The following is a 27,142-nucleotide window of genomic DNA, read 5'->3' on the forward strand; positions in this document are numbered from 1 at the left end:
ATCTTCACTAAGCTTGTTTCGAAAAACTTATCTGGTTCCAAAAACCGGTTGATTAGTCGATCTTGGAGTTAGATGCCACACTTTATTTCTTTCAAATTGATTCAACTCCTCTTGCATTGCATTGATCCAATTTGGATCAAGCAATGCTTCATTGATCTTCTTTGGCTCAATTTGATAAATAAAGGCAAAGTTTTCCATTTCATCCGATAATTGGTGTCTGGTCCTAAGAGGAGCATTAGGATTAACAATTATTAATTTAGGTGGATGATTTCTGTTCTATTTGAAGCTTGGTCCTAAAGGATCAGATATCTGGTCAAACGGCCCTACGACGTCCGAACTGTCAGTCGTCTGCTGACTTGTAGTTTGGACGTCTAGTTGACTCTCAACCGGATCATCCATCTAATTAGACGAGTATATCCTATTGCCCAGAGCTTTAACATCACTACCAGATTCAAGACTTGTTGCTTCTAATCTGTTAGCAATTTTAATGAATTCGTCAGAATTATTTTCAACAGATTCATCACAAACAACATGATAGGATTCTTCAACAGTTAATGTTCGATTATTAAACACTCTATAAGCTTTACTAACTTATGAGTAGCCTAACATGATTCTAGCATTTGCTTTAGCATCAAAAGCATTCAAATGATTTTTCCCATTTTTGTGAATAAAACACTTACACCCGAAAATTCAAAACTATAAAACTTTAGGAATTCTTCCATAAAAGAGTTCATAAGGTATTTTGCTAAAGCGTTTATTAATCATTAACCGGTTTTGAGTATAGCAAAATGTATTTATGACTTCTGCCCATAACTTCTAATAAACACCTAAGTCGACTAGCATAGATCTCGTTGTTTCCTTCAGTGTTCTAACTCTTCTCTCAACAACACCATTTTACTGTGGAGTTCTAGCATTAGACAACTCATGTCTAATACGAGACTCCTCGAGGTAAGAAGATAGTCGTCTGTTGGTGAACTCGGTTCCCCGGTCATTTCTAATTTTGATGATACTTAAAGATTTTTCGTTTTGAAGTCTTCTATGGATCTTTATTAAATTCTCAGTAGTCTGATCCTTAGAAGGTAGGAATATAACCCAAGTAAATTTTGAAAAATCATAAATTATGACTAGAGTGAATCTCATTCCTCCCAAGCTGTTTACTAGAATTGGACTGAACATGTCCATGTGCAATAGTTCTAGGCATCGGTTGGATTGAGATTTCCCTTTACTCTTAAAAGTTGATCTGACATGTTTTCCCAACTAGCAAGCAGGACAAACATTGTCTTTTGAAAACTTCATTTTAGGTAACCAGAAACTAAATCATGTAAAAAATGTTGTTAATAATTTTAAAATTAAGATGATTTAATCTCTTATGCCATAACTAGTTTTGATCATTTTTGGTTATAATGCATACGGGATTAGATATCTTATTTTTCCATTTCATTTTGTAAGAATTTCCTACTTTACTTCTGGTCAGTAGGGTGTTACCCTACTAATCCTTAACTAGACATGCATGAGTTTGAAAATCAATAGAATATACATTGTCACACAGTTGGCTTATGCTAATTAGGTTATAACACAGGTTCTCAACAAGTAGCACGTCGTTGATGGTGAGGTTACCATGGATAATCTTACCCTTATCCATTGTCTTACCCTTATTATTATCACCAAAGGTGATCTTAAGCCCAGTGCACTTCGTTATTTCAGTTAAAAGCCGTCAATCTCCGGTCATGTATTTAGAATAGCCACTGTTCAGATACCAAATGGATTCTTCCAAGCAACTGACTTGTTGTACCTATAAATAAACATATTAACAGTTTTTGGTACCTACATTTAATTGGGTCCTCGGTTAATCAGTCCCTTGGGAATCTATATTTGAGTTATCTTGATGGATTTCCTATGTTGTGTTGTGAGCAGTGCGTATGATTTAGGCTTAGCAGACGTCTTCCTACTAGCAGTTGTTCCATTAACCTTAGAGGATGGTTTTTGTTTAAAACTCCTTGACTTTTTATTAGGTTTTGGTTTCCTAAACTTGTTGGCTTCCCTCTTCTTGGGCTTGAGCTAGCTTTCAGTTGGCTTTACATAAGTAATCTCATCCTTTAAAGTTAGATCCTTACAGCTTGGATCGGTTCCTTTTTCAGTTAAACTACCCCTAACAAAGCTTATTGGCTTAAACTTGTCTTTCACAGGGTTTAACTTCTTGTTAGACTTGTCTGGGCTGGCATTGTCAAATCCTAAACCGGATTTGAATCTGGAAGGTCTCAGTAGATTAATTTGTTGTCTGACTGCATCTCTAGACCTTGTCTAGGAACTGGCCATATATGTCAAATGTTGGTAGACAGATGAAAGAGTTTGAACATTTTCCTTGAGCTTCTCATTCTCATATGAGAGCTCGGCCATTTTTTTCAAAATTTTTTGGTTTAGAAGTTTGAGATGAAGAGATGTTAACAGTTTCATTTTTCAATCTCATCTCATTGAGAGAATCTGACAACTTCTTGTACTCAATGACCATGTCATTGAGTGCAATAGTTAGTCATCTCTTGTGAACTTTTCTAAGGAGAAGTCAAATACCTCCGAATATTCCTCTACCATGAAGCAGGTGACAACTTCATCATCACTTTCGCTAGATGAGGAGTCATTCGAATCGTTATCGGCCCACTCTACTTTGCTTACAGTAGTAATTAGAGCCTTCTACTCCTTGTTCTTCTTGTCACCCTTTCTCTTGTCATCACGCTTTGGCTTCCTGCATTCCGCCTTGAAGTGTTCTAGTTTATCACAGTTAAAACACTTCAAGTTAGCTTTATAATTACTCTTATCATTATTGTTATTATTTGAAGAACTTGAGTTAGGATTGCTCTTCTTCATGAATTTGCCGAATTTCTTCACGAAGAGAGCCATGGCGTCGCTGCTGATTTTCTTGGCAGCAGGTGGCTCCTCAGCAGTTACTAGCGCTTTGGTAGAGATGGCAGATGTGGAAGGCTCCTCTTTGTTCCTAGAATTTATCTCAAACTCATAGGCCTTCAGATCAGCTAGCAAATCATAGAGCTCCATCTTGTTTAGGTATTTAGACTCTTTCATGGTCATTGTCTTAATATCCCACTCTTTGGGCAGAGCACGCATGACTTTGATCGCAACCTCTCTATTGCTATAAGTTTTGTCCAAAGTGGAGAGAGTAGTGATAATTTTACTGAATCTTTCATCGAATTCCGTCATCGTTTCTCCAGGACGCATCTTGATGTTATCGAACTGCTGTGTGGCAACCATGAGTTTGTTTTCTTTTTTTTTGCTCATTGCCCTCACACGGTTGAGTCAACCTCTCCCAAATTTCTTTGGCATAGGTGCATGAAATAATCTTGTTGAACATGTTATCATCCAATGTCTTGTAGAGAATATATTTTTCCATGTTGTCGAGGTTGTTCTTTATCTTATCTTTTGTGGTCCACTCAGACCTCGGCTTCTCCTTCATCATAGGAGTACCATCGGGGTTAGAAGTGGAAATGGCCTTCATTATATTCATCGGACCATCAGTGATGACATACCACATGTCATCATCTATGGCAGATAGATGAGCTTGCACTCTCACCTTCCAACCGTTGTAGTTTTCCTTAGAGAACATAGGAACCTTGTTAGTGACAACAATAAACATGATTCAGGAATCTGAAGATGCTTAAGAATAGAAAATAAGGCTCTAATACCACTTGATAGGATTGGTGTTGACAATAGAGATGAGGGTCTGACTATTGTTAATAACTTATGACTTTCAATTCAATTTCAACTCTATTAGAAGTTAAAAATCGATTTCTATTCTTCGCAAATCTTCACAAGCTCTTGAACGGATTCAAGTGCGGAATAGTTTGTTACATTTGAAGCGTTAGATAAATGAATGCAGGCAACAAAAAGCAAAGAACACAAGGAGTTTTATGGATGTTTGGAGATAAAACTCCTACGTCACCCATTCTTCCTCAACAGGAAGGATATTCACTAGAAGACTTTGATTGGTATAGAACACACTACACAAACCCAGTTAGAAACCACAAGACTTAATAACTGCCTACTTATGAAATTCTAGCTAACTCTTTGTTGAACAGAATACCCTCTATTCAACTTACAACACTGAAGTTTCACACAGAAAGAATAGTGAATGAATGACAGAGAACTCTTAGGAAATTGTAAACACAATGCTTCAGAGAGAGTATAACTGTATAGCTGGATCGTAAGTGATTCGATTGTATGCAAGTTGTGACCGAGAGTTTGTCCATTGTCCTTGAGTAGCTATTTATACTTAAAGTAGGCCAACGGTGGAAACTTCTTTGTGGACACGTGTCATGTGTTCGTTGGACGATCACCAATGGTACAGGATGTACAGCAGAGCTTGAGCATTGAGATCGTGGCCATAACATATTGGCAGTGCGACGGATATTCTATGATATAATATTGTACTAGAACGTACAACACATCGTGGGCAATTTGAATATTGGCGTACGTGGCAGTTGTTCATTTGTTAAGGTCAGATTGCTTGTAAGACTGTTGATAACGAACACTACATATGAGCTAAGTATGAGTAGATGGATGCTTCCTTTAGACAACTATTGAAGCAAGGAATTAGACACTCTTCTTCAGACCACGTCTGATGAAGATAGACGACGTCTGCTCGCGCTCTTCTTTAGACCACGTCTGATGAAGATAGACGATGTCTGCTCGCGCTCTTCTTTAATAAACGACGCATGCTCACGCACTCCTTAGACCACGTCTAAAGGAGTTAGACAACGTCTACTCACGCACTCCTGAGACCACGCTTAAAGGAGTTAGATGACGTCTACTCGCACACTCTTCTTCAGACCGCGTCTGATGAGTTAGACGACGTCTACTCGTGCATTCTTCTTCAGACCACGTCTGATGAGTTAGACGACATCTACTCGCGCACTCCCTATAACACGTCTAAAGGAGTTAGACGACGTCTACTCGCGCACTCCTTAGACTACGTCTAAAGGAGTTAGACGACATCTGAATAGACAGACTTCTTCAGATTTGTACGTGCACAAAAGTAAGTTACCCAACTTAGTTTTGTTCAAGTCACAACTTAGTTTTATTTAATCACATCATTAAAATTATGTCGTTCTTATTCTCTTAAGTTAATTAATTATTTCTCTGTTAATTAATTTAGTCTTTTCCTTATTTGATTTAATCCAATAATTTCTTTAGCAACTTCCTAGTGTACTTGTAATTTTTTTAATAAAATTGAAATGCAATTAAATATGAATTTTCTAATTTTTTTGAAAGGTTTTTACAAAAAAATAAGAATACATACATGTATTCTTTAAAATAAATTATACTATAAGATATCAGATTTAAGGAAGAAAAAAAAAGAATGTAAGAGAGTTTACAATTAATAAAATGACTTGTTAAGTGCATGTCTGCCATGTGTCTAAAATGCAAACCGGCTAAGTGCATGTCTGCCATGTGTCTAAAATGCAAACCGGTTAAGTGCATGTCTGCCATGTGTCCAAAATGCAAACTGGCTAAGTGCATGTCTGCCATGTGTCCAAAATGCAAACCGGTTAAGTGCATGTCTGCCATGTGTCCAAATTGATCTGTCCAAGAGGAAAGGCGTGCAAACCTCTTGATAATTACCGGTTTCCAGCGGCCAATCTCCTGGAGAGAGAAAATATGACCGTTGTCATATTTTTCATATAAATAGAAGCCAAGGAAAAAAATTTTCCAAGCATCAAAATAATAAGCGACACAAGTTACGAAAATCTTAGAGAGATAAAGAAATCTTACGCACAATCCAAAACCGGTGTGTCATAAACCGGAAGCTTTGTCTGTGTGTGTTTGTATTGTGTTGTGTATTACATCAAGAGTGAGTTGGTATAACCGGCGAGTAGCGAGTTGGGCTCGACCGGCATTGTAATTGTTGTAATGTTGAAGTTAGTGGAGATCCTTCTCATAACATGAGAAGAAGGGGTGACGTAGGAGAGTTTGCTCCGAACATCCATAAAAAACCTTGTCTCGTGTTATTTCCTTCATTTACTGCTTACTCACTTAATCTAACCAAAACAATCTTACTCCGTATATCAAAAACCGGTCCACTCATATCTTTAAAACCGACTCCTTCTAAACATCATCTAAGTCGCATACGTTGCTTCAGACTGAAACAGACATTTCCGCCCTTGAACCCGGTTCAAGAGTCTGTGACAGTTTGCGAAGTGCTGAGAACGGTTATAGTCTCTAACCGGACTATCACCAAAGTGTTGTGTGTTGTGTAAGCGGCCACCCTTCCTAAAACCGGAAACACCCCGGTCCTCCAAGGGCGTCCCCAATCCTAACAAGTGGTATTAGAACGAGGTTCTTAGCACTCAAGCAACCGAAGAAGATGGGAAGCATGACCCACAGCGACAAGCCACCAATGCTAAACAGTGAAGCGTTTAGCAGTTGGAAGAAACAGATGTATCTACATCTCATCACGTTGGATGATGAAATGAGCACCATCCTAAAGGAGGGTCCGATAAAGATTAACAAGGAGACGGAAGAATGGACGGCTGAAGATAGGAGAAGAAGTAACCTAGACAACCATTGCATGAGACATATTTTCAAATCTTTGGATAACAACACTTTCGAGAAAGTCATGGAATGCGAAACGGGAAAAGAAGTGTGGGAAAAGTTGATCCAACTGTTTGAAGGTAGTGATCAAACAAAGGAGAACCAGAAAGAGCAGAAGGCTCTAATGGCTGCTGAAGGCAGGGAAAAATGGGCCGATAGCGATTCGGACGACTCATCATCCATCGACAATGATGATAAAGTTGAAACCTACTTCACGGCTAAGAAAGAATCTGAGGTATTTGATCTCTCTTTTGATGATTTTACACGAGATGATTTAATTGCTGCACTAAATGACATGGTCATTAAGTATAGAAAACTGTCAAAATCCCTTAATCAAACTATTTCAAAAATTAAATCTGATAGTTCAAAATGTTCATCTCAAATCAAAGAGGTTGATGTTTCAATAAATGAGATCTCATCTGTGAATGAGAAGCTCGAGAAAGAAATTATAAGCTGTAATGTTTTAACTTCAAAGGATGAGATAATTTATGTAAAGCCAACTTCAAGTTGGCTGAAACCTGAGAGAAGGGCAGCCAATTTGTATGGCAAAGAAAAAATTGACCGAAAATTTAGAGATGTTTACCGAAAATCATCCCTTAAAGTTAAATCATCAGCATGTAGATATACTATACATACACACAACGGAAAATCTATCAAAATAATTAAAGTATGGATTCCCAATGGATTAATAAGCCACGGACCCAAAGAAAAATGGGGAGCAGATTTTCTATTGTCTATGAATGTAGGTAAATCAAGACAGAAGCTTGGAAGAGACAGCATTGCATCCGGACAGCCGGCTGCTGACGAACACATCACATGAAGGGAACAATCATGAAGTGGCTAACATCCTCACAAAGCCACTTCTCGAGTCTAAGTTTTCTTCCTTTAGAAATATTTTAGGATTGTTAGATTACAACATTTTTTTTTAAAAAAAAATAATAAAGTTTTCCTTAAACCAAACCGTTTTTCCAAAAAAACCGGCCAAACAAATATAAGCTCTTTAAAACCGGCCAAACAAATATAAGCTCTTTAAAACCGGCCAAACAAATATAAGCTCTTTAAAACCGGCCAAACAAATATAAGATTTTAAAAACCGGCCACACATTACAATTTTTGAATATTTATTCTAAATAATCAAAAAGGGAGAAATTGTTAGAAAAATTAAGTAATTAATTTTAAACCGGCCACACATTACGATTTTTGAATATTTATTCTAAATAATCAAAAAGGGAGAAATTGTTAGAAAATAATTGTTATAACTTATGAAAAGTTTAATGAATAGATAAAACTAAGTTCAAATATATATGTTAAACCGCTAAGTTATATCAAGTATATTAATTGGTTTAAATATAACAAGAAGTTGTTGTGCTCCGGTAATAAATGCTCTGGTTATTAAGTGAGCCGCTCCAATCATAAATATGTTTCGGTTATTAAATAAACTACAAGCAGCAGGTAGCTGTCAGGCATGCTTGTCTAAATCCAGAAGCAACCTCCAAGTAGCAGGTAGCTGTCAGGCAGGCTTATCCAAGATCTCTAGCAAATCTCTAAAATAGGCAGCTGGTTAAGTGCATGTCTGCCATGTGTCCAAAATGCAAACCGGTTAAGTGCATGTCTGCCATGTGTCCAAAATGCAAACCGGCTAAGTGCATGTCTGCCATGTGTCCAAAATGCAAACCGGTTAAGTGCATGTCTGCCATGTGTCCAAATTGATCTGTCCAAGAGGAAAGGCGTGCAAGCCTCTTGATCATTACCGGTTTCCAACGGCCAATCTCCTGGAGAGAGAAAATATGACCGTTGTCATATTTTTCATATAAATAGAAGCCAAGGAAGAAATTTTGCCAAGCATCAAAATTATAAGCGACACAAGTTACGAAAATCTTAGAGAGATAAAGAAATCTTACGCACAATCCAAAACTGGTGTGTCATAAACCGGAAGCTTTGTCTGTGTGTGTTTGTATTGTGTTGTGTATTACATCAAGAGTGAGTTGGTGTAACCGGCGAGTAGCGAGTTGGGCTCGACCGGCATTGTAATTGTTGTAACGTTGAAAGTTAGTGGAGATCCTTCTCATAACCTGAGAAGAAGGGGTGACATAGGAGAGTTTGCTCCGAACATCCATAAAAAACCTTGTCTCGTGTTATTTCCTTCATTTACTGCTTACTCACTTAATCTAACCAAAACAATCTTACTCCGTATATCAAAAACCGGTCCACTCATATCTTTAAAACCGACTCCTTCTAAACATCATCTAAGTCGCATACGTTGCTTCAGACTGAAACAGACATTTCCGTCCTTGAACCCGGTTCAAGAGTCTGTGATAGTTTGCGAAGTGTTGAGAACGGTTATAGTCTCTAACCGGACTATCACCAAAGTGTTGTGTGTTGTGTAAGCGGCCACCCTTCCTAAAACCGGAAACACCCCGGTCCTCCAAGGGCGTCCCCGATCCTAACAGACTTCTTCAGATTTGTACGTGCACAAAAGTAAGTTACCCAACTTATTTTGTTCAAGTCACAACTTAGTTTTATTTAATCACATCATTAAAATTATGTCGTTCTTATTCTCTTAAGTTAATTAATTATTTATCTCTTAATTAATTTAGTCTTTTTCTTATTTGATTTAATCCAATAATTTCTTTAGCAACTTCCTAGTGTACTTGTAATTTTTTTAATAAAATTAAAATGCAATTAAATATGAATTTTCTAATTTTTTTGAAAGGTTTTTAAAAAAAATAAGAATACATACATGTATTATTTAAAATAAATTATACTATAAGATATCAAATTTAAGGAAGAAAAAAAAAATGTAAGAGAGTTTACAATTAATAAAATGACTTGTACTTAAATTCAAACTCGAACATCTCTCATTGCTCATAATATTTCGTTTATGAAAGCGTTCAATGCGTGCTCTTATCATAGAAAGAGTTTTATCTAATTGTTGTACCCATCCGATAGTAACCACACATTCGCATTCAACGAAAGCAGGTAACAATGCTCATAATTTTTTAGCCGAATGCATTGTTTATGCAAGGCCCTTCTTTCCTTGAATCGACATTTTGCTTAGCAAGAGCTAAAAAATATATATATTAATCTAGAATACATTTAATATAAAATATACACATTCCAAAAAATTAAAATAAAGATTTAACAAATATTAACCTCATAAAAGAGAAAAGAAAAACATATTATTAAATTATGGAAAACTAGATCTAAAATATTAAAATGTTTTTAACAATAGTTACAAGAACATACATTTAAAATATACATTAAATTATAACGCTCCACATAAAAATAAAAATTTATTTAAAATAAAAAACTTTAGAGGTAGCCACCTTCATGTATATATGGTATGAGAAAACAAAATTTAATTAAGAAAAATAAAGTATGAGAGAGAAAATATAGATAATTATATATAAAATATATATGGTATTAGAAAACAAAATTTAATTAAGAAAAATAGAGTAGGAGAGAGAAAGTTTACTTGATAATGACATAGATTAATATGGTGTTAGTTGACTTTAAACATTATTATATATATATATATATTATATATTGTATGAGAAAATAAAATTTTATTAAGAAAAATATAGGGGTGTAAACGAGTCGAGCCGAGCTCGAACTAGCCCTAACTCGAGTTCGGCTCGACTCATTTTTTATTGGCTCAGCTCGAGCTCGAGCTCGAGCTCAATCGAGTTTTCAATATTAAGCTTGAACTCGGCTCGATCAAATAACCATAAGCTCAAGTTCGGCTCGATAGGCTCGATAAGCTCGAAGCTCGAATTTAAATATATTTATATATAAATATCTTATATTAAAAAAATATAAATCACCATTCATAAATCACTAGTTCACCAAAATAATATTTCATGTCCTTAGTTACATATTAATAAAAAAAAGACAACCATAAATCATAAAACATAAAATTTCAGAAGCATGTGTCATGCGTGTTCATCTCAAATTTCAGCAGTGGTCATCTCAATCAAAAATTCTCGATCATACAACCTGTATTACTACATACATTCATTAACATAAAGTTATAGTATACTCAAATAATAATATAATAATTGCACTAGATAAACAAATTAAAAAAATTAGAAAGAACTAAAATACTAAAATACAATTTACCTTATGAGTTGGATGTTAAAAGAATAATTTATTGATAAGTTTTTTTCCTTTTGTAAAAAGAAATAATCATATAAGTGATTAAAATTTAGTTTCTAATTTAGATAACTAATAATGAAACTTTACATACCTTAGTCTTTTTTTTTCAGTCTAGGTATATGTCGGAGTCAATCTCCCCCACATAGTAGAGTTTGCACCGTGTCTGGAGAAAGTGATGAGCGATAAGTATCAATAACTCGAGTTCCTGCACTAAATGTGGCTTCTGAAGCCACTGAACTCACTGGAATAGCTAAAATATCAGCGGCTATCTTTGACAATATCGGATATTGCATTATATTCATCCTCCACCATTCTAAGCATGAAAAATCTTTAACAATCTCGTTCTTCTTTAGACGAGATTTAGGGCTTCGAAACGAGATGTAAGTTTGTTGAAGAAGTATCAATAGACAGTCTCTTGAGTCTTCTTGCAAAATAGTTTTAAAAAATAAAATATTTTAAAGTAAAATAAAAATACATTTATATCTTATAAAATATAATATATTGAGATTACATATATTAAATAATATTACAATATAATTATTTTTTTATTTGATTTTTAAAAATTATATTTCCGTAATTAAATTAATATTAATATATATATGAGCATTCGATCATTAATTATTTTAACTTTATATTTTTTCTTTTTTTTCTTATATTAACATTGATTATTAATTATTTTTAAATTGTTATGGTCCCAATGATTGAATATAACAATGATCACTTATACTTTCAACAATAAAAATCATTTAACATAAAAATAAATTAATTAATATTTAGATAATAATAGTAACTTATTCATCAAACACCAAAAGAGTAATAATCAAATATTAGACAAAACAATGTTATTTACTATTACTATAAGTTATGAATAAAAATTAAATAAAAAATATTAATTTCATTTTTGTTTATATTAAATTAAATTAAAAAAATCTTTTAAAAAATATTAAAGTAAAACCTAAAATTCATAAATAAGTTGTTAAAGTTTTTTCAAAAATAAGAATTTAAGATCTATTTCTTATAACTGATAAAAAAAAATGAATATGAAATAAAAAAAAAACTAATATAAAACTAATAAAAAAGAAAGAGAAAAAAAATATATTAATATTTAATTAATAAATATATAAATTAAAAAATAAAAATTAATTATGGTTAATAAAAGAGACTAAATGAGCCAATTTTTGATAGTAAGTATATTTAAATGACTTTTTATTAGTATATAGGCTTAAGTGAGCTAGTTGTACCCGTAAATACGTCTAAATGATTTTTTTTTCCATATATATATGGTATCAAAAAATAAAATTTAATTAAAAAAAATAAAGTAGTAGAGAAAAAGTGATCAATGTTGATCAATGTGTTATTAAAAGTCTCATTTATTAATTAATTTAATAATTAATAATCAAAGTTTAGGGCTAACTTAAAGTCGGGTTCCTATGCGAAAGCATAGTTCGCACCACATTTGAACAGCAAAACAAGGGTTGCACTGATTTTGTTTACCTATTTCTAACATATCTTTACCAATTTGCTATGATATTGATTTTCATAGCCCTCCAAAATAAAATCTAAGACCTAAAACAAATTGTTTCCAAACAAGTGCAATAACAAAAAAAAATTGTTTTCAAACTGGCTTAATAGCGAAAAAAATTGTTTCCAAACGAAAAATTTCCCTTAAACCCTGTCAGGGTCATCGACATAGATGAGGGTTTAAGCATTCTAGTCTCTATCACTCACAAACTTAACCCTAGCTAGCAGCAATGAGCGTTCTCGTCAAACTCCTTTCAAGAAATGCATCACAATGCTTGAGCAGAACTATTCACCATGATTGGCGCTTTCCTCTTATTTCTCAATTCTTCAGGAGCCTCCATTCCTTCAATTCCCCGGAACTCCAATCCGGGACTCCAAATTCAAGAAGGTCAATAACTTTCTCTGCACCCAACCATGCCGCTACTACTTCCGTAGCATCTCCCGCTTTGAACCTCGATAATCGCGTTCCAGCCACCATCATCACTGGTTTTCTGGGATCCGGAAAGGTTTGCTTTCCTGTATATCTTCTAGTCATTTGTTTCAAATAATGTTACATGTTCAGTCAGTTGCTTGATTATCTAGTTAAGAACTTGACACTTTTGTAAATTCAGCGCTAGTATTTGACCCTTTCCTGATGACGCCCCTCAGCCTGCTTTAAAGTTGTGCTAGTAGAAAACTTGCTAATAAATTGGTTATCTGTTAGACAATTTGTTTATTCGCCTTATTTTTATCCTGCTTCTCTTTCATACTTTCACCTTTTCCCACTTCATTTCCAGTTAATCATTGTCCATAACTTGCGGAGGAAATGTAGAAAAAAATTAATTCTTTTGTACTACCCTTACACAATTCGATAGGTTTACTGATAGTCAAGCAGATGATCATTGACTGTTTTAAGTTTTCTTAAAAAGTGATAGCAGAAATATCTGATTCTCGTTTCTACACTGTAAGGGAAGTCTGGTAAACTACTCGGCTATTCCGAATCCTCTATAGGTAAAGCAGAAGATTCAATTTGTGCCCTGGACGTATGTGAGATATTCATATTGAACTTTTTTTAGAAGACCTTTTAGAATGGATCATATTAGACTGTGAGTTCCACCATATGAACAAAACAATCCAGATATGAAACCTATGCGATTACTTGTGTTTTGGATTGATTTAGTTGCAAATATGCGGATCAAAGACTTGGATCCACCATTGCAAGTGATGCTAGAGAGAAAGAGAGAGAGAGAGAGACAGAGGAAGTGTGTGTACAACAAAATTTCTTATTGATAAAAACATTTGATGTATTTACTAATGTCTTAAAATTCACATGGAACTAGTTTGTAGTGCTAGCTCGAACATAATATTAGACATGGTATCCAACACAGTACACATTTACAACAGAGTACAGACTATTTTAAAAATATTCATTTTGAATTCATTGTACAAGTTGGAGGTTTGTTTCATTCAAGGAAGTTTTATACAAAACTAAATTAATGTTCGATAAGAATGTCTTATGTAAGTTCATGTTTCCATTCTAATTTTTGTCAGCCATTTGACTAGAATCAGACTTGCAAACATGATATTCCATTTGGATAATTTTTTTTTATAGGTTTATCTGAAGAGATGTTCTACTAGAATAATGTAGAAAGTGCACCACTTGTCATCAACAAAAATGTATTTCTTTTAGTATAAATTAAATATGGGTTGTATTTTCTAATTTGAGACATTGAAATATTTCTTTCCATTTTGCAATTTACATGGATTTAGTTAGTGTCATTTTTATAAAAAACTATACCAAAGAGTCATTTATCAAGGCCACATAGGATGGATTTAAGTCACCTTCAGTGTTGATGCTATTTTTCATTATTTTAGTTTTACTACATTGTGATACAGAGTGCCAGAGAGAAGAAAGAACTAGAATTCCCAGAGAAGAAGAAGGTTCCAGGGAAGAAGTGAGAGAAGAAGCCTTAATATAAAAGAGACATTCTTTATTCATTACAAACTACTTATTTATACTATTTCAAAACTGAAAATAACTGCTAATAACTACTATAACTTATACTAAATTGCTTATAGCTTCCTATATAATCCCTATAATAATTTTTACTAGCCTAGTAGACATATCCCTTTTATACCATATCACAATGCTAATCAATTGCTCTTTGCAGACTACTCTATTGAATCACATTCTAACATCTGAACATGGAAAACGAATTGCTGTTGTCGAAAATGAGGTATGAAGCTTCTGAAGCTACAGTGCTTCTTATATTTTACGATATTTACTTTCATTAATTATTTTCCTAGTTGTTGTTCAAACTTGCCATGCTGATAACTGTTATGTTTGTTGTTGTTATTTATATCTCTATCCTTGTGGATAATCTAAAATACTTCTATATATTTTCTTTCTGATGTTGCAGTTTGGTGAAGTGGACATTGATGGTTCATTGGTGGCTAGTCATTCATCATCAAACGAGGACATAGTTATGGTTAACAATGGTTGCCTTTGTTGCACTGTGCGTGGGGATTTAGTTAAAATGCTTCTGGAGTTAGTTAAGAAGAACCAAAACAAATTTGACCATATTGTGATAGAGACAACAGGTTTCATATACATATATATATATAATTATATATATTTTCTCTGTTCTTTGTATGTTCTATTCTCTTCATTATGTAGTATTATGGTAACTTTGGTATGATTTTCTATGACTCCTGAATGTAGTCGTAGCTATCTTAAGTTTGGTATATATGAATTTCTAATCTGGTATGCATAATTGGTGGTACCATGAAGACTTAATTTACGGAGCATGAAGTAATGAGCAAATGGTATGGGTAAACTTATGCTGTCCATAAATGTGGAACATAATTTTTTTTAATGCAAAAATTATCTGGTGAAACAAATAGATGTTTTGATGCAACGAGTGATAATTTGTGATCATAGTAGATGATTTGCATTGATGCTTCGAAGCACACAGGAAGAAAATGTTGTAAAAAGACAAATGAAGTGAAATGAGAATTAAGAATAAGGTGGAAGAATGGTATATCATCTGGGGAAATAAGTCCGATCAGTATGCCATTAGATATACATATTTTCTTTCGTATTTATCAATTTTGTTTTTTGTAAATATCGCAAATCTTAGGATAAATCTGTTATTATTTTGCCAAAAACATGGTAATATTCACTTCCACAGTTCAATAAGCTTGTGCGTAGATTCCTGGAGCAAGGCTTAACAGGATGTTACTGACCCTTTTGGAGTAGTGTCTAAATAAGGTCAATAGAGGTTCGTCATTTGCATCTGCCATTGCTTGGTTGGATCTCAGTTTTAGTTTTAGATATTAATTTATATGGAGCATGGGGAGAGCAATTGTTTCACTACAGCGGGATGAACTGCTCTTGCCCATATGATGTTGAACTTGATCTCCTATGCTCTCGCGTTCTTTGTTATGCATGGATTAGCTAGTATGTACATGCTGTTGAGATTCATCATGATATTCTAGCTCATTACAGCTTTTGGCTGCATGGTAATAACTTTTCACAATAGTTACTTACAGTGTATTTTCTTAGTGACATCCTAAGCAGCTGATCATTTATTCTAGAAGCTGTTATCTGACATAGTTGGCAACAATTACAAATATTGTACAAGCTTTTGAGATCTTGAAATATCTCATCTCTCTATTCATGACTGTTTTGCAGGTCTTGCAAAACCAGGCCCTGTTATTGAAACATTCTGCTCTGATGAGATGCTATCAAGTCATGTGAAACTTGATGGAGTTGTTACTTTGGTTGATTCTAAGCATGCCATGCAACGATTAAATGAAGTGAAACCTAGATTTGTCGTCAATGAGGCAGTTGAGCAAGTAGCTTATGCAGATCGTATAATTTTAAACAAGGTAATTAATACTATTCTACACAACCTTAGGCTCAAACTACTGTATTTTATCGGGAACTTAAGGCTCTTATTAATTATTATTTTTTTGAATTAACTTAAGGCTCTTATTAATAATATTATCATCCTGTATTTCTATGAATATATTGGCAGACAGATTTGGTAACTGAATCTGAGATAGAGAAATTAACAAAGCAAATTAAGGTACTATATCCCTTTCTCTTCTGCTTTTAATGTTTTTTTTAAAAGTCAACTTTTTATTAAAAATAGCGCTAGCATAATATGCGTTCAAACGTTACAAAAAGAGAAAAAATAAAGGAAAAAAAAAACTAATCATATGGAAATTCTGTCAAGAGAATTCAACTAATCATTTCATAACTGCTCTTCACATCTAATGTTATAATTATACTACTATATTAAATACTGTCACTTTATTCCTGCCACTTATCAAAACCGGTAGGCTTCCTAACTGTTAACTTTCACCAGCATTAATTCTAATACCCTTTTCCCTTGTATCATTACCCTCTCCTGAATTTGCCTGCGAATGATAATAAATGAAGGTTTAGCTGAAACTCCAAAGCACCAGCTCTTTGAACCATATGAATCGCTAAAATCTTTTTCTTGGACTATCTGGTGGTTCTTCGAACCATAGGAAGTATTTGTAACTTCTCAACGACTTATAACAAAAATTTCTTCGAAGACAACTTTCATCTACCCCACTTTTCGCCTTGAATCAAGACATGATTGAAACATAGGGTCGTTGGCCAAGATTCAATCTTCGATGTTCGAGATGCTTCATTGCATAAATTGTCAAAGCGAATTGAGCTATGCCTTGGTCAACTTGATCACGATTGTATGTATCACCATATGACGATTGTCGATTGCACTTCCTATCCGTTAATCGCCGTAGTGGCATCGTTTCCAAGACCAATTTTGGGATTTGCAAGGAAATAACCAACAAATTTTCATTAGCGCGTATCTCTTCTCCAAACCCAGAATTGTCGCATTTTGTCTCGTATTCCACCTGAGTCTCCATATTTTCTTCATCAACACTTGTTTGTTGGCCACTTAAGGAATTGGACTTGAGTTCTTCAATCTGTTAACACTGTTCCTATGTATTGCGTAATCACCTTCTACATTGCGGTTAACATTTCTTCCATTCGGTCGAGTCGTTTATCATTTTGATCCAATCTTTTATCACTTTCCTGGAGCTTCAATCAAACACATCTCTTTTAGCTCGTTTTTCGTTTCGAGTTCTGCCATTTCCGACTAATTGAGCTCGTGAGCAGCTTGCACTTCAAAAGAGACCTTCTCCTTCTTTCAGTTAAGTGTAGCCAAATAAGACTAGTTGTCCAATGCTCAATAGACTTTATCTCTTCACAGAGATAATCATCGATTAACCCTCATAAAGAATTCTGATAGTCAAAAGTACTTTTTATCTACTGTTTACTAAGCTCACAGCCCACAAAATCACTTTTTCCTTAATTTAGACTTCAGACCCACTTAATGTCCATTTCATATACTTCAGCAGTATATCCAAAATCAGCATCAACTATTCATCATACTTACTCTTTCGTTCATTTTACACAGCCAAACAACTTTGCCACCTCACAGAGCTAATTCACAGTTTACCTTGTTGCCGCTTTCAAGAAATAACAGACAGTCTTCTTCCAAACTCTTTAATCGCAACATTGATCAACAATAACTTGTTTGATTCTTCAAACAATTTCAAAGTCAGTCGGCAATCGGAAGTTCTTTTGTTCTGTTCTTGAATCAGTCAAAAGATTTCCGAGTTGCGATTTATGTCGCTGCCACTAACTGCGACTTGTACATCCGAGACCATACTCTTCTGCTAATTCTTCTTCTTTATTTCTGTGTGTCTCTTAAATTCTTCAGTAGTTCCAACTATATGTTATCCACCTTCACCGCACCAAATTGAATCAAAAGTAATGAATAATGGATTTGCGATTTGCTTCAGAAAGTAGACCGGTGAATTGTAGACCGGTGATTGCGATTTCCTTTAGAATTGATCTTCTGTAATTGTGTTAGACTGTTAGTGCCTCTGCTGAAACGTCCCTCACATCACACTATTTTGCCAAGAACGAGCTATGATACTAATGATATACCTTGACCTTGAATTATGTATATATTTTAAAATTACATGAATAAGAGAACTAGAATTTAGAACGAAAAGAAGATTAGAGCTCTTAGCAAGCTAAAAAGCAATTGAATTAATGAGGAGAGATAAAACCCTAACTATTAGGGTGAATACAATAGGGTGAATACAATAGAGATGAGAGAGAGAAACCCTGTCAAGAGAATTCAACTAATCATTTCGTAACTACTCTTCACAACTAATGTTCTATTTATAACTGTCACTTTATTCCCGCCACTTATCAAAACCGGTAGGCTTCCAACCGTTAACTTCCACCATAAGCATTGACCCTTTTCCTTGTATCAGAGTCTTGACTGCTGCTAAATTGAAAAGGAACGATTTCACTTGGCAATATTGTGCAATATTTGCTTGAGGAGCGAGGAGTCCATTGACCACATCCTTTTCCATTACAAACTTGCCAAGAGCACGTAAGCTCTTCTGTAAAACATCCTTGATTTTCATTAGGACGCTCTGTCCAATGTCGTCGACTTTTGGGCTAATTGGATTGAATGAGAATCTGACATTAACATTGCGGAAAACTGGAAACCAATTGATCTCGTCATGTGATTGGCAATCTGAAAAGAGAGTAACAAAAGAGCCTTTGATAAAAATAATATACGATTTGATACTCATAGGTTTTATGATGCATAAGTTTGCTTCAATTCGAAAAAGGGGATATGCAGAGGATGATATTTTTTCGATCTTATTGCCATTTTGCCTTGTCTCCTACTTTCGGTTTTTTGCCTACCCCTCCCCTTTTTGGATGATTGAACGCAACTTGTGTTTCTTCCTTACTTTTTTTCTAATGAAAATTTGATCTTTTCCGAAAATAAACTGACGAACTCACCTAAACGCACCAAACGACCACAAAGTAAATAAATAGAGCCAACACTTGATAATGACAACAGATTGATATTCAAGATGTGACTGCTAGGACACAAGGCCGAAACTCTTCACCAATAACCCATCCTCATATCACCTCCGGTACCTCGTTCAAATCTTTCTAAATTCGCCGATCAGTTGGTTTATCGTGAAGTTCCCAAAACTTCTCTGTCAGGTGTCCAATGTGTTTGTATAATGGTCAAATCTGTTGCTGTGACTCACACAAGCTTTATCGATGGTTCTACTGCTCATGAAGACAGTTGATTCGACTAGAGCAGTCATTTGTAGAAAGAAAATAAAGGAGAATGACCAGATGGAAGCGGTTTTGAGCTGATCTTGTTGGAGAACAAGGTTTAGCCGTGCCTAGATGTTTCTGAAGATTGAGAGAAGATTTAGACTGAGTTAGCATACCGTACCATGTGAGTAAGAATAAGATTATAGAGATTGAGGTACTTTTAGTCAATTGAATGTTACACATTTACTTTATGTACATTAAAAAAATGAGAATGGTTGGTTACAACTACACCCCACTAACTACACTAACCATACCATTATTTATTTTCTATTATTAAATAACCTGGTATTCTTCAGTTTGAAAGCAGAGGAACTTTTTTTCTCTTTGGTTAGGTTTGAATTAGTGAATATAAGGCTGATAGTATGATGAACTAGAACTAGCAGGAAAAACTTGTTGCTTAAACATGAAATCATTTCTAAATTAAGGTGATTTCTGGTTCAGTTTCTTCTACATGCTATGAAGTTGGATTTAAGGTTTTCTTTTCCTGCACAGCATATTAATTCGATGGCACAAATAAAACAAGCAAAATATGGGGTTGTCGACATGGATTTTGTCTTAGGGATTGGTGGTTATGACCTGGAAAGGTAATCAGTTTGCCCCTCATATTATCTATTGCAGAAAGAAAATAATTATCCATTGTTTTTTTCTTCTACTTTCAGTTCTTTATCGATACAAAACATAGATATTCTATCACATTTTCATGTTACTGCTATTTGGAACTGACATGATGTTTCTGCTGCAGAATTGATAAGGAAGTTCAGTCAGATAGTTCACTTTGTAATGACCATCACCATGAAATCGGACATGGTATTATCTTTTGGTTTGCTTTGTTAATTTTAGTTAGTGATCTTTCTTTATTCCCTTCCAAATATGACAAAAAGAACTAATTTATTTATGGGGAAGATACAAGTAAGCAAACACTTAATTTTCTGAGAAACATTTACATAACTTTAACTCTTAACACCTCCTCCTCCATTGAATGGTGGTGGGATTTGAAAACCCATCACCTTACTCTGGGTTGCTCTTTGTACAAATATTTTAATTTTACTAAGTAATATGTCATATGAGACAAGCATTCTTATGGTGAAATTGAGCTTAGATGCCAAACTTTGGTTAGTAGTGCAAAAAAAGCACACATTTTGTGTTTATAGTCCTTGGTTACAAGCTGAGCATTTTGTTGGTTGACATAACTTCCTTTTCGATGCTTAATATTGAGATCATATCCATAACACAATTAAATGGATGAATTAAAACAAGTTCCAAGTGACTTGAGACGAAAAGAGTATTGGTGTCCAGAGTTTGCTTCTTCTTTAAAAACAAAAGGGTAAACGTGAATACAGTGATGAAGTAGCTAATGGATAGCAAAAGTAGGAAGAGAAGAGTGGAGAAAATACTATTGAGGTGCTAAGATTATTTTTGTAACCCATGTCAAGTGTCTTGAAAGGAATGCAAAGTCATCTAGCTAAGTGATAGAGCACAAGATTTATGTCCGCAAGGTCATGATTTTGAGTCTTGATGACCATTAATTTTATAAAATTTTAAAAAGTTAGATATAAAAAATATTATAATAAATTTTGTAAACCTTTTGAGTAATAAAACACGGATGGCATTATTAGTAGAGACAATGCTATTCTACTGTCAGAATCTGTTATAATCTTATGATTAAAATTACCTGCAAAAAATCACATTTATTAAGGATTGGATTCAGAATTTTACATAGTTCGCTGATGGAATGTTTTAGGGCTCTGGTCCCTTCAAATTCATTCTTAATGGATCCTAATTTAGTTCAATCTGGAAATGCACGTTAAAAGACTTCATCTGTTATGAGCTATTATTGTGGAATTTATTAATTTTGGCAGGTCTGAATAGTTCTTTAATAAATTTCCTGAACTACACAGAAAATGGAGTTCTTTTTTCAGATTGTTATCAGATGAAGGGTAGCACTTAGAATATGTGTAGATTACACTCTTCAGCTGATCTGTATATTAACCTTATGATATCTCAGCATAGAATCTGCATGACTTTTTGTAGTTCTTTCACCAATGATTTTATAGTAAATTGTCATTTGAAACAGTTGTCTAGTTCTATTTTCTATCTGATGAACATGGCTTTTCTTTTTCCATTTTTGTCAGTGCACCATCGTGGGCATCATCATCACGGCCATACACATGATTCTTCTGTCTCTAGTGTTAGCATTGTTTCTGAGGGAGACCTTGACCTTGATGAGGTAAGAAAATGTCTTGGATTGCAGAAAGAATGTTAATAAGAAGATTTATGCATATCTTTTTTCTCCTGCTTGGTTCCAAAATCTTTCTTCCTTGTGCTGGTTGACACCATTTACCATTTCATTGATCCTCGTTTTCACGATGGTTGCAAATTTGTGGTGGAGAAGGCTCAACTAAAATAATACAGATTAAGTTATGACATGAGGTTTCATGTTTGTATGTGTCAATGATACATCAAAACAAACATAAAAAAAAGAAGTCAAAAAGCTCTCAGTGTCATGAATGGTGGTCAATTTGGGCCTCAACAATAGTCATATTCGGCAGTTGGACTCAAAATATTGGATTGTCGATTCAGGGGCATCTGAGCACATGAAGGAGAACCTATCTCTGCTTCATGATTTTTATATACAAAACTATTTGTCCACCGTTCGTGTTGCTAACGACGTAAGAGTTCTAGGAACCGGATCATCTTCCGTAAAACCTAAGTCTATCTGAATGGTTACGAATTTCAGAATAGAGAACGGGGAGGACGATTCAATTCACAGTGTTAAGTTGTGTTCATAACTTTAGATCTTGCAACCTAGCCATAAAAAATGTTTCAGCTTATTTTATTTTCTCTTTCAAACAAACGTGTCGAAATAATGTTGTGACATTATAGAATTGGACATCCCATTTTTTTATTTGGTTAAACTATTCCTAACCTGTTTATCAATGAAATTACAACTTTTAATTGTGACACTTGCCAATTTGCAAAACGCTCTATCCTCTAACCCAAGCATTGCATATAAATCCTCTAAACTAAGCATTGCATACAAATCTTCTAAACCATTCTCATTAATTCATAGTGACGTGTGAGATCTGCCTGCATGGGGATCCGCCCTCACTGACTCTTTAGATTGATAAACGATGGTTTGTGATCTTTATTGACGATCAATCGCCTCACTTAACTCTTTCTAATGAAGGAAAAATCTAATGTTTGTCAAACCTTAAAAGACTTTTTTATCTTAATCCAAAACCAATTACAACCTCCATCCAAGCCTTCAAAACCGATAACCGATGTGAATTATTTACTTTCAACCTCTGATTTTAGGAAGACATCATTCATCTAAGCTCTTGTGTTGATATTCCCAACAAAATGGTGTTGCCGAAAGAAAAAATCGTCACCTACTCGAGGTAATAACTCGATCTCTCCTATTCGACTCCAATGCTCCCAAAATATATTAGGGTGATGCTTATCCCCTCTTCTAGCCTAACGGCAACAAGAGGTGGATATTCACCCTAAGATCCTGGGTTCGAGACTAAAGAAAAAATTGTCACTTACTCGAGGTAATAACTCGGATCTCTCCTATTCGACTCCAAAGCTCCCAAAATATATTTGAAATATTAATATGTAACTAATGATTTGAAATATTTGTGTGGTGAACTGGTGATTGATGAATGGTGATTTATATTTTTTTTAATATAAAAAATTAATATATAAATATATTTAAATTCGAGTCGAACTCGAGCCTACGGTTATATGACCCAGCCGAGTTCGAGCTTAATATTGAAAGCTCGATCGAGCTTGAGCCGAGCCACTAAAAAACGAGTCGAGCCGAACTCGAGTCAGGGCTAGTTCGAGCTCGACTCGGTTTGTTTACACCCCTAGTCCAAAATGACCTACTCCATGAATGTTTAATTAATTGAAGATCAATCCTTCTACCATCACGTTGAGGAGGAGAATCTCAACAATCTTCATGATGGTCCTCCGGAAGATATCATCACTCCTACTTTCATAAATGTGCCCGAATGTGCATTTGAACCAACATCACAACAAAATCTATCATTCAAACCTACATCTGAATCCACAATCATAACCACTTCCTCATCAACCTCACCTCCTCTGAGAATAGAGCTAAAACTATACCCTCGAAGAAGAACACAACTTGCAACCAGTCCATGAATCCTACTCGAACCCGAGTTCAGCTGAAATTTCAGGTACGACAACTAATCATGATACTCTTTCTATTGACTTACACATTGTTCGGAACAATGTTAGGTATTAGCCTATTAGGTATGTATAAATCACCCAATCTCAAATTTGTTTCATACAAATGTCTATTGGAGACATACCGGGCATTCATTGCTGACTATGACAATGTTAGAATACCTACATTCATTCATGAAGCCCTCAAGCAACCAAAATGGAAATGTGTTGTCGATGATGATACTAGTGCACTTCTAAAGAATCATAAGTGGTCCCTTTGTGAACTTCTAAATTGAAAAAAACACATCGGTGTAAATGGATCTTCAAAATGTAAACCGAGTGATACCTCAATGAACCCTTACTTCGACATATAATAAAAAAAATATGACATCTTTACTGATAAATGGAGAACCGAACATTTTCTTTCCAGTGAATGTGAACTGCAACTTGGTAACACTTGTATGCAGTTTACAGAATCTTAAGGTACATCAATTACATTCTAGATAAAGGCTCATTGTTCTTGAAGAAGTAATGTTGAGAAATTAGTATATTTAGATGCAGAGTGGGAACCAATTAAACATTTGTTTGGGAAGGAAGAAGAAATCGGTAGCCTCAAGAAGCTGTACTAAAGTTGAGCTACGAGCTCACCCTCAAGTTATGTGAAAGTATGTGGGTACACGAGTCTTGAAGGAATTTGTAATCATCGATGACAGCCATCAAGCTCTATTGTGACATGACTAAGAATCCGGTTCATCACGATAAAACCAAACACATCAAGATTGACAAACAATTCGTTTCAGAGAAAGTTGACAGTGGAACATTGAAAACCTTTAACTTTCCATCAAGATCTCAACTTGCAGATACTCACGAAACCTCTGCCAAAAGAATATTCAATGACATGTGTAACAAGTTAGGAATGTACAATTTGTACCATCCAACTTGAGTAAGAGGGTAGAATTACCCATTACCGTTCTTTCTATGTACATAGTGTATATCATATATTCAATATACAAAAAAAAAAATTATCTGTCTGTCTCTCTGATTTCCTTATTACTTACATGCATTATATCTAAAGTTGAAAACTTGTATGCTTGTTGCAGATATTGTTACAACATAATTATTTATTAGAACATCTTTTTGGATTGATATGATTTAGGTGGATGATTGGATCGAAAGGCTAATTGAAGTGAAAGGCGAAGACTTATATAGGTTGAAGGGAGTTCTGTCCATAAAAGATTCTGATGCCCGCTATGTTCTTCAGGTGTCCCTAATATAGTTGGTGGTTTATTTTTTCTTTTGTTTTCAGTCATGATCTTTACATAAGCTTAGGTCTCTGGTTCAATTCCTTGTAGGGGGTGCAATCCATTTTAGACGGCTGCCCAGGTAAGGCATGGGGAACCGATGAGAAAAGAATAAATAAGCTTGTCTTCATAGGAAGGAACTTGGATGAAATTGCTCTCAGAAAAGGCTTCAAAGGCTGTCTAGTTTAAAGGATTTATTGATTGAAATGGGTGATTTATAAGTTAATTTAAAAGTCAATCTAATGCTACATGTCTAGTTCAAGCACAAGGGAATTTTGTATTTGTGAATGATGGAGACTACCAATAGGTATATTATTTTTGTCAAAGTGGTGCTATATTTTATAATGAAATAACACATACTTAGTTGGTAAAGAAAACCAACATCACGTATCCAAATAAAACTTAAACCAAATTTTCTTAAGAAGGCCTAGTTTTCCCTTTTATGACTATGTGTCTTATTTGAGATTTCAGTTGTATCAAAGTCTTCTGAACCCTCTCGACCCTAGTTTCTTTGTTCTGTGGATGATGATCCTATTTGCATGTGCCTTTAGTCATTGTCACTGTTGGCATCACACCTCTTCTATTTGGGTTGGGTGATTTTATCTGTTCTTCTTGTATTAAAGGAACTATTGTGATTGATTCTATGATTTTTGTCGCCGCTCAAAGTGTTCCTTGACTCTTTTTTGTCCATAGTTCTCCCGCTGAGGGGGATTTTGATTACCATCATGCTGATGTTGTAGTAGAATGAGTTATGTGAGATCAAGGTCTTGCCAATTGTAAGGTTCTATCCTTGTGCATCTTTGCAATTCGTTGTTCTGTTTCTTGTTAATTCATGCAATTTGAAACTTATAATTATGACCATGCTGAGTGTATCAATCAAATTGGTCTATCTATCCAAGACATTCATGTAGATTCTTCGTTTTTGACTATGTTAGGATTAGATATCTTTGCAATTCGGTGCCATGATTGTTGCAAGTTTGATATTTAGATATTGTGTTGATTGTTCCATTGATAGTTTTAGTCCCTTCTCCTTGTAAGGAACTAAAGAAGATGGTTACAATGAGTTTTTGTTTTCTACATGAACTATTCTCTTTGGAATTTGCTTAGGAGTATGCATTGTGTTCTTGAACTGCAAATTTAAGATTTTATTCTGGTTCATGCACTGCAAAGTTTTAATAACAATTATTGTTAGAAAACTCTCCCTTTTCAAATGATAATACATAAACTTTATGTGTTGAAATTAAAATGAGATTGAATGATTCTAGGCTGAAAAAAGTAATGTTCTTAAAATTGTATGATTATATTGGATTTTGAATTAGACATTGTGTGCATAAACATAAAGAGTCGTATTTGACTCGGACAAGTTGTGTTAGACTCTCAATCCTGTCATATCTTAATCTTATACATGTTGTGTTTGATTCATTCAAAATATTAGAATTTATGAACTATTTCGTGTTATGTTAATTTGTGTTTATGAGTTTATTTCTGTCATGTTAACTCGTGTTTAATTTTGTGTTTCGTGTTATTTTGACTAAAACGGATTATTGTTTTGACTTAATCGTGTAGTGTCGATGCCCGTTTTCATGTGTTTCATGTCTTGAGTGAGTTAATTATATATATATATATATTAATTTGTAAGAAAAAAGTTTATTTAGACTCGTATGTACTTTTAGTTAAACATATAAACTAATAAAAGTTTATTTAAATGTATTTATTATAAAAATTTTTGTTCAATTAGTCTTTTTAATAAATAGTGTTAAGGAACTTAATTTTGATGGGAATTGTTTTTTAAAATTTATATATTTATTAATTAAATATTTATTTTCTCTCTTTTAATTAGTTAATTATTAAAAAAAATTGTTTTCTTTTTATTAATTAATTAATTTTTATTTATTTATTTATTTTTTTCAACTATTTTTTCTATATCAAAATTGATTATTTTAAAATTGTTTAATCTTCTTTAAGGAGTTAAAACTTGGATATTATAATGACTCGTCTCTTCAATAACAAAAGACTATTGAATTTGAATAATAATAGATATTAATACATCCAATAATAAAATAATATTAATTAAAATTATACAAAAAGAATTTTAAAAAAATAATAACTCAATGATTTTGTTTACTATTATTATAAACCTAAATAAAAAATTGAATATAAAGACTATTAATTTAATTTT

General features: G+C 34.0%; 1 protein-coding gene across 1 annotated transcript; it reads left to right on the top strand.

The window, feature by feature from the left end:
• Positions 1 to 12,428: 12,428 nt before the first annotated feature.
• On the top strand, positions 12,429 to 25,335 carry LOC124945034 (P-loop guanosine triphosphatase YjiA-like). The gene is made up of 10 exons (XM_047485400.1): positions 12,429 to 12,779; positions 14,424 to 14,489; positions 14,673 to 14,853; positions 15,947 to 16,143; positions 16,293 to 16,343; positions 19,964 to 20,055; positions 20,214 to 20,278; positions 21,604 to 21,698; positions 24,819 to 24,923; positions 25,015 to 25,335. The coding sequence occupies exons 1-10, from the start codon at positions 12,504 to 12,506 to the stop codon at positions 25,150 to 25,152; spliced, it is 1,266 nt and encodes a 421-aa protein (XP_047341356.1). The 5' UTR covers positions 12,429 to 12,503; the 3' UTR covers positions 25,153 to 25,335.
• The last annotated feature ends 1,807 nt before the right edge of the window (positions 25,336 to 27,142 follow it).

Source organism: Impatiens glandulifera, chromosome 7, assembly GCF_907164915.1.
Source record: "Impatiens glandulifera chromosome 7, dImpGla2.1, whole genome shotgun sequence".
NCBI classification, from domain to species: Eukaryota; Viridiplantae; Streptophyta; class Magnoliopsida; order Ericales; family Balsaminaceae; genus Impatiens; species Impatiens glandulifera.

What these genes read in the sequence shown, in the direction of transcription:
- LOC124945034 (XM_047485400.1), top strand. Translation starts at nt 12,504, where the DNA reads ATGAGCGTTCTCGTCAAACTCCTTTCAAGAAATGCATCACAATGCTTG. An exon ending in AATTAACAAAGCAAATTAAG is followed by an intron (nt 16,344 to 19,963) that starts GTACTATATCCC and finishes TTTCCTGCACAG; the next exon opens with CATATTAATTCGATGGCACA. An exon ending in GAGACCTTGACCTTGATGAG is followed by an intron (nt 21,699 to 24,818) that starts GTAAGAAAATGT and finishes GATATGATTTAG; the next exon opens with GTGGATGATTGGATCGAAAG.